This window comes from Antennarius striatus, chromosome 23 (assembly GCF_040054535.1).
Source record: "Antennarius striatus isolate MH-2024 chromosome 23, ASM4005453v1, whole genome shotgun sequence".
NCBI lineage: Eukaryota > Metazoa > Chordata > Actinopteri > Lophiiformes > Antennariidae > Antennarius > Antennarius striatus.
Genome location: NC_090798.1, coordinates 2,928,835 through 2,944,362, shown reverse-complemented (window position 1 = coordinate 2,944,362; position 15,528 = coordinate 2,928,835). Strand labels below are relative to the sequence as shown.

The 15,528-nt window shown below is 39.4% G+C and overlaps 3 protein-coding genes across 5 annotated transcripts; 1 reads left to right on the top strand and 2 right to left on the bottom strand.

The window, feature by feature from the left end:
- Positions 1–331: 331 nt before the first annotated feature.
- Positions 332–2,249, bottom strand: LOC137590218 (C-type mannose receptor 2). The gene is made up of 6 exons (XM_068307687.1): positions 2,114–2,249; positions 1,957–2,005; positions 1,499–1,864; positions 1,033–1,377; positions 599–696; positions 332–464 (listed from the first exon to the last, which is right to left on the bottom strand). Exons 2-6 carry the CDS (start codon positions 1,991–1,993, stop codon positions 348–350), a joined length of 963 nt encoding a protein of 320 aa, XP_068163788.1. The 5' UTR covers positions 1,994–2,005; positions 2,114–2,249; the 3' UTR covers positions 332–347.
- LOC137590212 (E3 ubiquitin-protein ligase TRIM39-like) lies at positions 1,615–7,726 on the bottom strand. 3 transcript variants are annotated; one of them, XM_068307675.1, is made up of 9 exons: positions 7,569–7,726; positions 5,605–6,195; positions 5,431–5,526; positions 4,586–4,819; positions 4,313–4,460; positions 4,214–4,240; positions 3,570–3,745; positions 3,106–3,473; positions 1,615–1,678 (listed from the first exon to the last, which is right to left on the bottom strand). In XM_068307675.1, exons 1-9 carry the CDS (start codon positions 7,578–7,580, stop codon positions 1,645–1,647), a joined length of 1,686 nt encoding a protein of 561 aa, XP_068163776.1. In that variant the 5' UTR covers positions 7,581–7,726; the 3' UTR covers positions 1,615–1,644. The 3 variants fall into 3 exon arrangements, with proteins under 3 accessions (XP_068163776.1, XP_068163778.1, XP_068163777.1); XM_068307677.1 differs by lacking the exon at positions 1,615–1,678 and adding an exon at positions 2,133–2,253; XM_068307676.1 differs by lacking the exon at positions 1,615–1,678 and adding an exon at positions 2,537–2,701.
- Positions 7,727–11,668: 3,942 nt separating this feature from the next.
- On the top strand, positions 11,669–15,503 carry si:dkeyp-74b6.2 (cerebellin-1). The gene is made up of 3 exons (XM_068307692.1): positions 11,669–12,391; positions 12,873–12,992; positions 13,783–15,503. Exons 1-3 carry the CDS (start codon positions 12,086–12,088, stop codon positions 13,978–13,980), a joined length of 624 nt encoding a protein of 207 aa, XP_068163793.1. The 5' UTR covers positions 11,669–12,085; the 3' UTR covers positions 13,981–15,503.
- Positions 15,504–15,528: the final 25 nt, after the last annotated feature.

Below are 15,528 nucleotides of genomic sequence, written 5' to 3'. Positions count from 1 at the left end.
AGCTCCTAATTTGATAACAACTTCTCTCCTTGACTGGACAAATAAGATAAAACTGTCTAAGATATTTGGCAAAAACAATTCTTAATTTACAAATTTCATGATATCCACTAGATTTTTTTTTTCTCTTTTTCAAAACTTTTAAGAAAAAAACACTTTCACTATGTTCCAATAGTTAAAAGGGCAAATATATAAGTCATACTTGTAATTGACATTATCCGCGTAAAAATTCCAAAAACTGCAAATTTTAACAAGTAACATAAGTTTAGATTTCCATGCAAATGAGCATCAGTGTGAAAATGTACAGCGTTTAACATAAATCTAGACTTCTAGAACTTAAATTATCTGCGTTACTTAAGACACCCTTCTTCTATTATTTCACGAGGCTGATTGTCTTCCTTCTCTGGAACCCTCACCCAGTCCACGCTCATAGGTTCGTTTCCATTATTTTTCAGTCGTTCTTTCACCTGTGCAACAGAAAGAACGCATAACGGTCACATGAGACATTTTTAGCAACAACAACTTGGCCTCTGATTGAGCTAAAAACTGTGTTATTTGGTGATCTGTATACTAAACATCATATGTAGAAAGTGGTTGTTACCATTTCTAAGATTGAAGTCCTCACATCCACATCAGTCATATTCAGCAAGGAATTGTTAGGAGAGAGCTTCACTCTCACGGTGTATTTCCACTTTGGAACTACAAAGAAGTGCAAACAATAGATTTAGGGTTCATTTTAAATTTACACTAACCATCTTTTTGTTGTAACTACAGATTTACGAGACAAGAACAAGAGTGTCAATATTATCAGAAAAGCAATTACATTTACTTTTTAACATTTTTACTTTTAGTATCTATTTCACATCACAGAAATTCCAAAGTAGAAATTCGTTCTGATTGGCTGCCAGGATTTCAAAAGTAATTCAGGGATTCATTTTTGCAGCCTTGTTTTCCATGAGGGCACATCTAGTGGTTCTTCTAATTAGAAACTATCTGACTGAAGTTTCTCTAGTAAAGATCATAGAGGTTGTTTACCACTGTAGCAAAGAAAAGGAAATGCATTATTGCAGTCTGTTTCTTCCATTCCAAGACAAACTTTCCTGACATCAAGTAGCGCACAATCCAAAGATGCAGGCAGGGACTGGGCTGGATCCCAGTGTACAAATGAGGGATAACTTCCATCGGACCACATCCACAGCATCTTCTTCAGCCCAATCCAAAAGGGTGACACATGGGTCACACGGCCTATCAGCTCGTTATTTTCAAGCGGGTTCCGCACTATGGCAAGTTCTGTATCCATTCTCCTGCAGTAAGCCTGAGCTTCGTTCCAGGTCTTGGAATTTTCCTCGTAAGTATACTTCTCAATACTATTAGGATCCACTGCAAATAACATCAGCTGTTTGTTAAATATTCAGAGAATGGGTAGAACATTCAATCCTCATTTAGGGACATCAGACAATGATTTCAGGTGATAAATGAAAAACTATGCAAGTTTTCTCACCATTGTTGCAGGAGAACCTCATTCTGCTGTTACAGTCTCCAGAAAACATTTTTCCATCGAGGCCCATGAACGCACATTGTTGGTTTGTGGGGTGTCCATCGGCCCAGTTCAAGTAGGGCTTTTCTCCTTGTGTGAAGTCGATATGGTCAGACAGTGACCAATGCCATTCTCTGTGCAACCCTAGGAAGACCATGGAGTTATTAACGTCAACCAGCTGCTCTAATCTCTTCAGGTCCTGAATGCTATCAATAGAGACCAAATCGGCGTATGCCTTTCTACAAAACTGCTGGGCTTCAGACCAAGTTTTTGCCTCCTGGATGAAGTGATACACATGATCCTTTGCATGGAGTGCACAGCTGAATAGACCTGTGCAGAAAACAAAATCAATGCTTTAATTTATGTTATTCATCCATGGTTTTAAGCTCAGTTTAAAAGAATGAAAAGAAAATTTTTGTCACCTGAGAAAACCAAAATACTAAACATCCCCTTATCCATGATCTCTGGTTTCTATGAAGAAATAAAAAGCATACAGGAGGAAAATTCAAGACATTTGTAAGACACCATTCTTAACCATTATTGGTATTTTCATCATGTTATTAAAATAATGAAACTCACATCTGACGGAGAGAGCTGATGGTTTCTTATGTGAAAGGCTGTGTGCAGTCCTCTCTTGTTTCTTCTGTTCTGCCTTTTAAGTTTACACACCCTTTGTATTCAAAACAGGAGGTCTGCAACTTCTCTCTCATTTCCCTATACTACCAAATCAATGGAAATTAACATGATTAGGAAATAGTAAACTTTGTCTGAAAGCCAGCTTTCAAGCATTCAGAAAAAAGCACAAGAAAGTGGAGTTTAATTGTAATGAAAGTGACCAGATGTTATATATAACTAAATTTAGTTTGCAAATAAAGTATTCAATGTACATTAGTAATAACTTAATAAGAAATGTATATGGTTATAATGTGTGTTCAGTTTTGATTACTGCCTCCAAGTGGCCTAAATATTAAATAAAATTTAAAAAATATTAACACTTTGCTGCTCAATGTTAATTTAAGGTTCCTACTGAAGGTTCCAGTTTCTTGCCTGGTTGGTAAAATGATCTCTAAGAATGCAAAGCAGATGGAAACTTGCAAGGTTTGTCTGGACGGATGCAAAGGTTTTGCTCAGCAGAAATGTTTTTCCAGTCAAGTCAAACCCGTAATCCTTTATTCAAGAAACAAATCACAGAATCACCTGACACACGAGGATGAAGAAATCATCCTAATAACATTTTTGATGGACCCAAAGCTTTTTTTTTATCATTGAAAAAGTCACTAAGCACCTCCTGACATTTTGTGTTCATTCATTCATTCATTCATTCATTCATTCATTCATTCATTGTGTATACCCGCTTTTTCTGCATAGTTAACAACTTCAAACATGTTAAGTGTCCTGTTTTACAGCTGTGATGGTTTATTTAATGACTTCAAACTGATCTGTCTTTTACTTTAACAACACTGGGGCCACTTTTTACACTAAAATACGTCATGGCGTTGATTTGCTTATAAATTCAAGAACCAGTTTTGGCTCATAAACCGGCATGGATTGCGGACCCAGCATTGACCTACATCTCCAGTTTGACATCTGTGATAACCAAAGGCGCTGTGTTCCTCCCTTCGTCGCAAACACCTGGGCTGAAGAAGGGGAAGATCCTCTCGGAGAACAAACACCCGGTGAAGGTGTAAATGTGAGAGTTGTCCTCCACATTAAAGAACGACACGGTGCCTTCCTCGTAGTCTGTAAATACACCGACAGTCTCTGGCTTCTCCTTCAGTGAAAGATGGACCGAAGGCGAGTCCAAAGCCCGATACTCATCCCCACATCTCAGCCTGACAGTCCAAAAGCCGTTCTCTGGCTTGGAGGTGATCATTCCCTTCCTGTTGGCGGACTCTTTCACCACGCCAATATCCCAGAAGGTCTTTTCACCCACTGCAACCTGATCAGAGATGGAAATACAAATGGATTATCAATACAGTTTTAGCTCTCAATGTAATTTATAACAAATTAATCTGACATGAAGCAAGACATTTACCTGGAAGTAGAACCTCCCAGACACAAAACCCCTGCTGCCCACAACACAGATAACCGGATCGAAGCGTTGAGGGTTGTCCTGGACGACGGCCAGCAGCTCACCACGACCGGCCTGCTTTCCATCAGCTGACAGGAGGATGTTCGGATGGGCGCTCTCTGGATCTAAAACCACGTCAACTAGACGGATAAGATGGAGAGAAATTATTACAGAAGCTACTGCGAACACAAACACATCCCCTCTTAGCTTCTTTCCCCAGTCCAACACGACATGGAGGTGATTCCGAGACTTCAAGAAGTACCTTTTCAATTTGCTCCGACACCACATAAAACAAGTTTTAGGAATATCTTTGTTGTTTTTCTTCTGATATGAGATTAATTTGTACATCAGATGAGCAAACAAAGAAAAAAAATGGTTTCCAATCCCAATCTAAACTCCTCGCAAACAGATTTTCTTTGTAGTTTCTGAAAAACAACCAGCAGGAACATGTACTAGCATACTTTTACTGCAACCTTTGCATTTGTATCCACCTGAAAAACAGGTATTTATTTAACTCTTTTCATTATTCATGGTCTTTCAGTGACTAAATAAGAAAGCAACTCAAGTGAAACACCGCTGCTTTGAAATAACACAAAGGAGGATCCTACCTGCATAATTCTGCATCCTTTGCATCTCTGTCAAGAAAATAAAAATATTTTTCAGCTCACATAATGTCATTAATTGAAAATTTTTCTTGCTTGCTTTACCTTCCTTCCTCAGACTGTCTAGTTCATTCTGCAGAGTGTCATTGACTTTAGACAGAGCTCTCCTCAACGTCCCCACGCTGAGTTCAGGGTAGAAGACGGTCTCCCTCCAGTCCTTGGTGGGTGGAGGTGAAGTGGGAGAAGGAAAACTCTGCCAGAGGAAACCACAATGAAGACTTTTGAGCGTGGCTGTGTGAATATAATGTTGCTGTGATTATTGATCTTCATCTTAAATCAGGCGTTGATAGTCTCTGAAGTGTAGAGGTTGATTGCAACCTGTAGGAGGTGCAGATGGTCCTCGGTGTGAAGCAGCTCCTCCAGTTCCTCATTTCTCCCCTGCAGTTCAGCGATTTCTTGCTCCATCTCGTTGATGACCACCTCTGAATGCTCGCTGGTTGCTTTCTGCTTCTCCATGATCTCAGCGCTGACTTCAGTTTTGCCGTCCTCCAAGCAGCGAATTAAAGAGGTGAAGAGACGGTCGCCCTCCTTCATCTCCTGCTCTGCACTCATCTACACCAGGAAAAGACATGTTGATGAATTTATGACATTAAAAAATACATAGAGTGCACTCAGACTTGCAGATAGGGTATTCATATTTAAGTAAATGGCTATTCAGATGAATAAAAACAACTTTACAGACTGATTACAGGTGGATATGTTGGTGGGGGTGCAAGACATTGGGGCCGCATGACATTAATCAAAGAAACAGGACAGCACCAGGATGCAGAAAGATGAAATTAAGCTCTTATTAATTAGATCTTAGATCATAAAAACACAGGGAGGTGATTTTTTTCCCCTGCATTTGTTTGTTTGTTTGCTTATTTGTTTGCTTGTTTGCCAGAACTACTCTGATCCATCTTCAAAAGATTTAGTGCTATATCTAAAATGTAGGTTATCTTGAATAGCTTCCAAACTCATGATGGCTCTAACGTGATTCCAATTTCCATCTTTTATTATTTTTTTATTCTTGAGGGTGAAGCTATCATGGTACAATGACAGGGCTCTTTATCATGTTTCTACATGGGGGCACCAAGAAGGGACTGTTTCCTCCAGTCATTTTTCTCCTGCTTCAACTCCAGCTATAACTTCAATAAAATGCTCCAAACTGAATCCAAACTCACTGTGCTGAGCTGCAGACATTTTTTAATATCTTCTATAATATTCAGTCGTTCCTGGATTGTCTGCTGAAACTCTTCCTTGGTCGCCTTTATTTGGATCTAAGCAGACAGAAGAGAATTTTGTGATTATGGTTTTTATATCACCACCTCAAGATGAGACCCCTAGACTCTACACGCCTTCCTCATCCTGCTCTCGTCCTCCAGGGGAACAGCCTGATGATCTTTGTGTTCCGTCTCAGTGCAGAACAGGCAAACACACTTCTGTTCGTCCCTGCAGAACATCTCCAACAGTCTCTCGTGTTTGTCACACATCCTGTCCTGCAGGTTCCTCACCGGCGCGATCAGTTTATGGATCTGCAAGGTGGCGACTCTGTGGTGAGGCTCCAGGTGAGTTTCACAGTACGAGGTCAGACACACCAGGCAGGAATTCATCGCCTTTACCCTCAGGGACGCCGCGGCGCAGACATCACAAACCACCTCATGCAGTCCGGCCGCAGACAACGATGAGGCTGAAGAGCAGACTATAATATTCCTGAAGGCGTCTGCCAGCTCTTTGAAGGCTGTGTTGATGCTCATTTCAGGCCTGGGACTGAATGTTTTATTACAGGTAGGGCATTCGCAGACGTCATTGTTGCCCCATGTATTCTGGAGGCAGGTCTGGCAAAAGTTGTGTCCACAGGGAGTGGTGACCGGGTCGGTGAATACTTGCTGACAGATGGTGCACTGAAGATGTTTTTCTGATAACATGTTGTCTGAGGAGGCGTTTGTCTGCAGAACAGTAACAAAAATAAAAAAGGAGGTTTAGGTGATCCACATGGAGAAATAAAGAATATTCAGTACAGGAGGGGTTTGATCTCCTGAAATTCACCTGTCAGTCACTTTGTATTGTTTGGTGCGTTAGTCATTGTTTCCCTGGGTAACACTTGAGACACACCTACACCTCAGACAGAACTTAACCACAACATTAGACTGGTGTAACAACTCCCCTTTACCAACGGAAAAACACTTCTTAAGGTGATATTTAAGAGCTGCAAAGACACTGAGGGGGGAGGCATGGTAGATTCAGATAGGCTGCCAGTCACACCAGTTCAATCCTGGGCGGACTTAACCAAGGAGCTGATGTCAAGAAAAGTTTACCCTGTATTGCAAGCCTGAAATCTTTGACTTCCTGTTTTAAAGTAATGAATCCAGAACATATGTTATTTCAAGATTAATTTATGAATTACTTCCCTTTTATATATAAATACTCAAGGCTCATATTAGCTACTAAATGACAATCAAAACGTTCTGAACATTTCACCTGCCACATATCTTGGACACTGAACTATTTAATTTGTCAGTTTTCTCTCTGTTATTTAGACTATCCCACCCAATGTACAGTGTTCTCTTTATTGCTCACAACACTTACATTTCTATGCCATTTTATATTTTATATTTTTATATTTACCTATTACTTGTTTTTATGTGTATTTTGATGTTGTCCTCTAATGCATGTTTATCGTTAAGCACCAAAAAAAACCAATAAAAAAATCCTTGTGCGTGTAAACTTACTTGGCAATAAAGTTTTCTGCTTCTGATCTGAAATGATCCTAAAGATTTACAACATCCATTGTATTGCCTCCTGGATCACAGCACATCCGCGTCCAACCCCAGGTGTAACATCAAGTCACACAGAGATATCAAAAATATCAAAATATTCTAACTTCATTGACGAAGTTTTATCATTTATTTCTCCATTAGCATAACGTTTAGTTGTTTAATGTATGTTTCTTATCATTTATTCTTCACTTTACATCAGAAACAGTATTCTTTTGAAGTTATCTATATTTCTCATGCTAGTTGACAGGTGTAAGTATACAGTGAGTCATTTCCTAAAAAGAACTAGTCTGTTTAATGAACTTAAAATTGATGAAACTCTACTGAGCTGCAGGTAAGCAAGATTAGAAAGCATACTTTGAACAGGAGGTAAGGGCTCCAGAAACGTGACCGTGGTGGTGACTCACATGTCAACATATTGGAGAATAAACTAATCTTGTGAACAGCGTAACGCTGCAGCTTCTCGCTGGTTAGATTATATTAGCATAAGTTTTAAAAGAAGCTGGTAACTGAATGTAACGCAGTGGCAAAAGCAGTTTACTTACAGATTGTGACATTTCCTCTGGTACAGCTGAGCAGGTGAAGCCACTACCTGGTGAATGAATGTGAATACATGTCAGGCTTGGGTGTGAAACAGGGAACTGTAAGGTGAACTTAGTTATTCATCAACCTGGCCCTCCCTCTCATGCACCCAGTGCTGATCTGTCTTCCTTTCATTACTGCTTGTACGCTCACATGACATAACACAAATTATGTGCATGTGTGATTGTAGATTACCGTGGCTCTCACACAAGGAAGGGTTGTGTTTGCTTCATGGGCGTGTTGTTCCAATCCGATGATGAATATTTTCCACTTATGACACACCTTAGGTGGAATGCTGCAGGTCTGCATTGCATCACAAATATATCTAAGTTACTGCAACTTTTATGACTGTATAGGTTCCTCTGAGGCTGCTCCCTCCGAATAAATTAGTTTATATCTATATAATTGCCACAAAAAGACAACCGTCCTGAAGTTGTTGCCAATTTTCAGACTGGATTTTTTGTGTCAGGTGATGGCGCCTTTTACAAGGCCACAAAGTTCAGGAAGGATTAACAATCATTGACTTTTAATTTGCAGAAAGTTTGGGTGTAATGCTTTTTTCTAATTTGATTATGATTGCATGAATGAGTCTATGCAGAAGTAGTCCAAAAAGAATGAATGAATGGCACAATGTGCAGAGGTGTCCTGACTGTTCCACGCGATGGTAGTAAAGCCAAGCAGACGTCTGTCTTTGTCTAGTGCCTCTCACTGGTTTGTGGTTTATGAGTTACATGTCAAGGTTATATTATATGAAGTTACTGTGCAAATCAAAAATACACATCACCCACTAATATGCATCCTCAAGTAGAGGAAATATTTGAATTCATGTCTTTCAGTTCATACAGCAAACAGTGTTCTGTAAAATGAAGGAAATTATCATAACTGGTTAGCTGTTTGTTTTACACCCACTTTTTTATCTGAATATTAAGAACAGCTTCAAGCTAGAATTCTCAGTATTCTTTCATGTCTGCTCTATAATATTATTTTTTGTCTGGAAGCAGGAAGAAATCATTTTTAGCTGTTTAGCTGTAGTCATTTCCAAAAAATAAAAGAATAAACTACCAAAACCCGTATATAACTCATATCTAATTGACCTATTTCACCACTGGAAGAACTCAAATATGTAAATACTTGAAATTGTATGTTTAACTCTGCACTACAACCGTGACGTGGAAACTTGTTTTTCCATCTTTCATGAAAAAAAGAAATATTTCTTCACTGGACACCAAGAAGTTTTGTGCCACTTTGGAATAATCTTTTTATTTCTGATCTTTTTGGCAGAGGCAATTTTTAAGACGAACTTAGATTCAGTTTAATCACAGGGTGTACTGTTTTAGGACCTACAGATGCCAGCATGTGAGCACCAGGTTGAAGGTGTTGATGACATTACAGGACTGACAGTGGAGTGTGTTTGGACTGATGTGCCAAGAGCTAATGCAGTTACATCATAATAAATCCTCCCGTGTCTCAGAGATGATCTTATTTAAAGAGTTTAACACCTTTGCATACTCCCAGCCATCCACAGAACATGATTTTACTCCCCAAGTTCAGAGTTCCTTTGCAGATCAGCAAGACCCAGGGCTCAGCTGGCACGTGTGTTGTTTTTTTATCTCCATCAATCCCACGACAGTTGCAACTGGTTCTGCAACTGGAAACGACAAAAGATTTCCTGGCGATCCAGTTTTTCATCTTATCGGTTCTAACTTCATCAAAGTCACTCCTAAAAATGCATATTATGTTTATCAATGTCTGGCCATCTGAATGCACATAGCAATGACAAGGATCATACGACTGCTCTTTAAATAGCCGTCTTGCATAAAAGCGACTGTGGGATACAGAGGGCTGCAAACCAACACGCCGGTTATGCAAATGCAGACAAATGAAGGCTGGAAGAGCTTTTGTAACTGGACCTGCCCCGTGAGACTGATTTGGGATGCATCAATTGTGTCTTGATTGGCAAGGATGTGTCCCGGTTGGCAGAAAAAGTGTGTGTTGTACAGAGCCATTGAGGTACAAAGCACAAATGTACAACATTTACAAAGTAAATCCATTTTTAGCCATGTTAGGAGCCCGTCTTTAGGAAACGCAACGGTTATTTTGGTCCAGACTGCTTTAAATCAGTATCTGCTCAACAGACCAAAGCAAAGCCATCATGTCTGTAGAGTCTAGTTGCGTTTAATTTAGCTCCATTTACCTTTCTATCAAATAAAAATAAATGTACATCACAATACAATTTTTTTATTAAATAAAACAATGCTTTCACATTAGAACAGAAGCAAAAAGAGAAACATGAAATGTGAAAGACAGATCACAAATGTGAAATTTCAAATTTAAACACTATAAATGGATAGAACCACATCCATCATTTCAGTTTATCATGTTGTTGTTGTTTCTTGAGTTTGTTGCGTTTTATTTATCAGTTCTTGAGTTTAAATGCCTGCAATGTAATAAAAGTGAATAATACAGTGACAGTACAGGGTTTAATTTCTTCAGAGTTCCTTTACAGATTCATTTACAGACTGCATAAATAGCAGGGAGGTTTTTTATTATGAAGCCTTGCAATGCTGCCATCCCCTGTGTGATATCTGACATAAAGGAGATGAAGAAGAGGAGGGGGAAAACAGGAAACGAAGGGACTGAGGAGCCATGAAAACAGAAGGGCCGCAAAGCTTGTGATGTGATTAAACGTCTGCTCGAACACAGGGGTTCCCTGGATCCAAGGTGTAGATAGAAAGAGAGGAAGGGGGGGGGGGCGATGGATGGGGAAAAGAGAGGGAGATGAACAGAAATAAAGCTGAACGTAGCAAGGAAACCAGGTTGTCGGAATGCTCGAACTTTACTGTAAAAAAGCTGATTTCTGTACGTCTGCGCGGTGAAAGAATCTGAAAGGAGAGGTGAGTTTATTTTTTTTATTTTTTTTAGGAAGAGTTTGCTTTCGTGAAATTGATGATTGGACTGTTGGATTGTCGTGTATTGTTCATGCACAAATGATGAGGATTAATTTACCTGCTAATTTGATCTTCATTTTGTTTAATTGTAATACATAATGATGAGGAAAAAAAGGAGAAAATGAAAGAAAAACGCATTTATTTTTGAAGTATCATGTGTTGTCTGCAGCTGCTATGTGAATTATGGTCACATGGATGCGTTAACTGTTCTTCTACTGCTGCTGCATTATCTATTGTTTGTGCTCATTATGTGAGGGAATGCATACATCTTGTGTAGACATGAAGATTCAGCAATATTGGACTTGTTTACCCACAGATGGCTTCTCGGGGGTGGGATGGATAAAGTCTGCTGCCCCCACCTCCAGAGCCCACCTGGCATTGTTCATGAGGGAGTCGTTCTGGCCAAAACATTACCTCACCACTTCATCTACTTATGAATATACTTATGTTCCTGTTGCAGCTCAACGCAGCTTTTCATTTCATTTAGACTCATTGTTTGCGAAACTAAAATCACACAGCAAGTTGGAAAGAATCAGTCCACGTTGCCATAGAGATGCATTTTGTGCAGTGGTATTTGTAAGCTGAAGGATTAGCTCATTTCTTTGCTTCTTCTTTCTGCAACAGTGACTTCATTTTACAGCAAGACTTATAAATGCTGACACGGCACACGTACTGCAAAACAGAATCAAAGATTTGCGTGTCCAAGAAATTAAAAAAAAAAATTTAAAAACCCAGAGAAAGATAAATCATCAAGCTGTGCAATAACCAAGACTCTTTTATTGCATAAGGGAATAATGAATTTGTTGTATGTACATTTGTAAACCAGAGAGAAGGATGTTATTCGTCAAATAAAGGATGTTCCATGTTTGGAGAAGGTTCAACTGGATTTCCAGTTTAAACACAATTTCCTTACATACCAAGATACTACAATCTCTTATCATCTCTTAAGTATTATATTTATAAAAGGACATTTCTCAAACTAAACATACTACATTTAGGATCGCATACTGTTACGATTATTCTAAACAGCGTGTGTCAATTGATTAAAATTTTGCACATTTAGTTTTCGCCTTTCTCAACAAACCTTAAATTAAACAACATTTTGTCACGTTGATGTTTTCACATACGGAATAATATAAAAGAAAATTAAGAAATAATTTTTCTGTGTTATAGATCCAATCCTTCCAACAGGTGTGAAGCTTTGAGAGAGAGCCACCAATTTGGATTTGTGTGCCGTCACCCCATTGGCTGTCTGCCATTCTCCCAGAGGACCTCCAATCCTCTGTTACAGGAAGCTGACTCCTTGGTACCAATTTGCAGTCATCTCCAGTTCATCTCCATCCAAGCGTTGGTTGAATTTAGCTGAGGATTACCTGAATCATTTACTGTCCGAGAGATGCGAGAAACCTTGGGTTGATCATGATCCTGACGCTAAATTAGGGGTTCTGTAAAAGAACACATCCTTGTTGAAGATTTTTTTCGTGACTAAAGCACCAAAAACACCCACAAGACATCAAAAAAACCAACAAACTATGCCTACACCATCTCCTCCCCCATCGTCCTACCTTGAAGCCCGCTCAGTGTTTTGCTTGGGACTGCTGCTCCTGACCCCCTGGGGGCCCTCAGGGGTCATTTGTCAAAATGACACCGAGCCAATCGTGTTGGAGGGAAAGTGTCTGGTGGTGTGTGACTCCACCCCCTCTGCGGAGCCGACGGGTAATGCCCTCGGCATGTCGGTGAGGTCAGGAAGCGGTCGGGTGGCTTTTTCAGCCATTCGTAACACCAACCATGAGCCGTCGGAGATGAGCAACCGCACTATGACCATCTACTTCGACCAGGTTTGTTTCATTAGCGTAAAAGCTCATTACTAAACCATTTAAATGGGGAGTTAAAAAAATAAAATCTTACTAAAAGCTTTTTATTTTGGTCTTTGAAAAAGAAACAAAATGCTTCAGTATGTTTTGGGGGGGGGCGGGTTTCTGCAGCCTCAGTCAAGGTATTCCATCACATTTTACTACCCATGTAATATAGACTTTAAAGTACACATTTTTTAAAAATATTACAAAAAAATGTTTAAAGTCAATCTCATGGTGATGCCAAAGAGAAAAATCCATGATTTCATATGTTTGAAATCATGGATTTTTTTAGAAGAAGAACCTGAAAGGGGCCCAGAGGGAGAACTAATCACTAACCAAGCACCAGAAAGCTCACACTTATCCAGAAATACGCTTTCCTTTTCAAATGTTGTAGATTGTGACTACAGCAGTAGTGTAGCTCAAAGTCTGACTGTTCTTTCTCCTTATCTGCTCGCTGACTCAGATCCTCGTAAACGTCGGCAGCCACTTCGATCCAGCGAGGAGCATCTTCGAGGCGCCGAGAAAAGGAGTCTACAGCTTCAGTTTTCACGTCGTCAAGGTTTACAACCGGCAGACAATACAAGTAAGAACAACAGCTCAGAAGAACAGTTTAGATAGATTTTAGATAAAATTCATTACACCTTTGTCTTCTTGTAATCGTCTCATCTGCTTTGGGGGTCACAGCTGGTTAAGGGCGAGAGACGGGGGTACGCCCCGGATGCATCGCCAGTGCAACGCCGGGCCACGCAAAAGACAAACAACCACTCATGCACACACTTACACCTTGGACAATGTTGGGTGATCAATTCATCTAAATTGCATGTTTTTGGAGGTGGGAGGAAGACAGAAAAAATAAAGAGAACGCACACACACACACACACGAACACACACACACACACACACAAATGGGGAGAACATACAAACTCGACATTGAAAGGACTCAAACCCGGTACCTTCTTGCTCTGTGATGACAGCATAAAGCTGTATTCATCATTTTCCAAATATTGTAATTGTGATATCATTTTGAAGTTTGGTCGTTTTTCTATGTCTATCTACATTTCTCCCTTAAAAACTATTTTTAATTCCATGATTAACATTTAATGTCCCTTGTAAAATTTAAAATCTAAATTTTTATTGTGATTACAATTAATTAGTCCAATCTCACCAATGTCTTTGAAATGATAGATTTCATGTATTTATGCTAACATCAATATCGTATCCACAATAAATTATTACAGCTGACAAACTGCACAGAAGGACGTCTGAACAAACGAGAGATAAGATTTGGATGAGTCACATTTGGAGTTACTGACTGGTTGATTCTGTTATCTTTGGAAGAAACCAGACCTTTTGACCCTGACTCTGTCTCTCAGGTGAGTTTGGTGCTCAACGGTTGGCCAGTGATATCAGCCTTCGCAGGAGATCAGGACGTCACCAGGGAAGCTGCCACCAATGCTGGGCTGGTGATAATGGAGAGGGGGGACAAGGCTTATCTCAAGCTGGAAAGGGGGAACCTGATGGGAGGGTGGAAGTTCTCCACTTTCTCTGGGTTCCTGGTGTTTCCATTGTAGTCCAGATTGATGGTCATTATCAGAGCCGAGGGCAGGAAGAAATATGCCACAGATAAAGACATGGAAGTTGGAAGCGGCGTCAAAATGAATGTATTGAATAATCCTAAATGTCATTTCCATTTAAATTTCCCATTCATGACTTCCTGTCACTCGGTTCTTCCTACTGTAATGTGTCGTCTATGCTTGCTCACACCAGCTGTCAGCCTGTCAGAGGTTTGCATATTTTCTTTAATGCATGAAATACAGATAAATCCTTCAGACGGTTCCATTCTCCAAGTTGGTATGTCCCTTCCTCTGACTGGTGCGATCGATAACTACTAACAACATACTGAAACGTGTTGAATTTCATTGCTCGCCTTGAACATGTCTGTCATTGTTTGAATTTTAAAGCTTTAGACTTTGAGATATTTTCCCAGACGTGTTGCTGCATCAGTCCGTTCCCTGAAGCCATTTATAAATCACTCTACTTTATGGTCTACATGGACAAGCAGCAGTTACAAAATAATTACACGTCTTAAGATCTGCACAAAAATATATTGAATACTTTAATTAATAAAAAGTTTTGTCTGCCACATTTCCACATCTAACATGTCATTTTTTACATTTAAAATATTTTAAAAAACTAGCTAACTAGCATTTATGAAAAAAAAATGCAAAAATGGTTGAATATGTTTTGATGAGACTAGAGAAAAAGAAAAATTAAGGCAACATTTCTCCAGCTTTGTCACCTGGATTACGGTAAAATATGAAAAAATGTATTGGATTTTTAAAAAAGTACTTTTTTTATGCAGTCTTAAATTATTCCTTTTTTTCAGTTTTGCAGCTTGTTATCATTTGAGAATTGACTTTGAAATCTTTGGCATGTTTATCATTTTACAGCAAACCTTTAAATCCCGAAATAATCTTTGACAAAACAAGTTCCAACAGTAGCATTGTCTGTTACTGTTACTTCTCTCACATTTTCTTACATGCACATGCTTGAAACATGTCTTTGTTTAATCCTGATAACATGGCGTCCAAACCACGTCTACTAGACTGTAAATGAGCTCTATAAATCACTTGATACAGACAGACGGTGTTCTGAAAATAGGATGCATCCCTGCTGTGTGCATAAAACATTATATAAAAGGTTTTGCAAAGAAAAACCACAGATCCACACTTTAGTACTGATAGTTTCCTGACTACAGGATCACATGTAAGTATAATCTCAGTATTAAAATTGCAGCTTTAACCTTAAAATGAAACCTGTATCTCCTGTCGTCCTATTGACGCACAGCGATCATGCTTCTCTGCAGCGGACTTGATGCCAGATGGAGGGTTGGCATTGAAAGAAGTTATCCTTCGCCAGAAGCCTGCAGAGCTCATACTGGACCATCACATCCGATTTGTCACCATACTGTGATGCACAGTAGAGGCCTGTGTTCACACTTTGTGAATTCTTTTCTGGAGTGTGAAACACCGAAGACTTTTAAAAATAAAAGAGAATGTGTGACAGAATGAAGCGCTTTGAAGCAATCAACAATTACATGAAACTATAGAAATGATCAA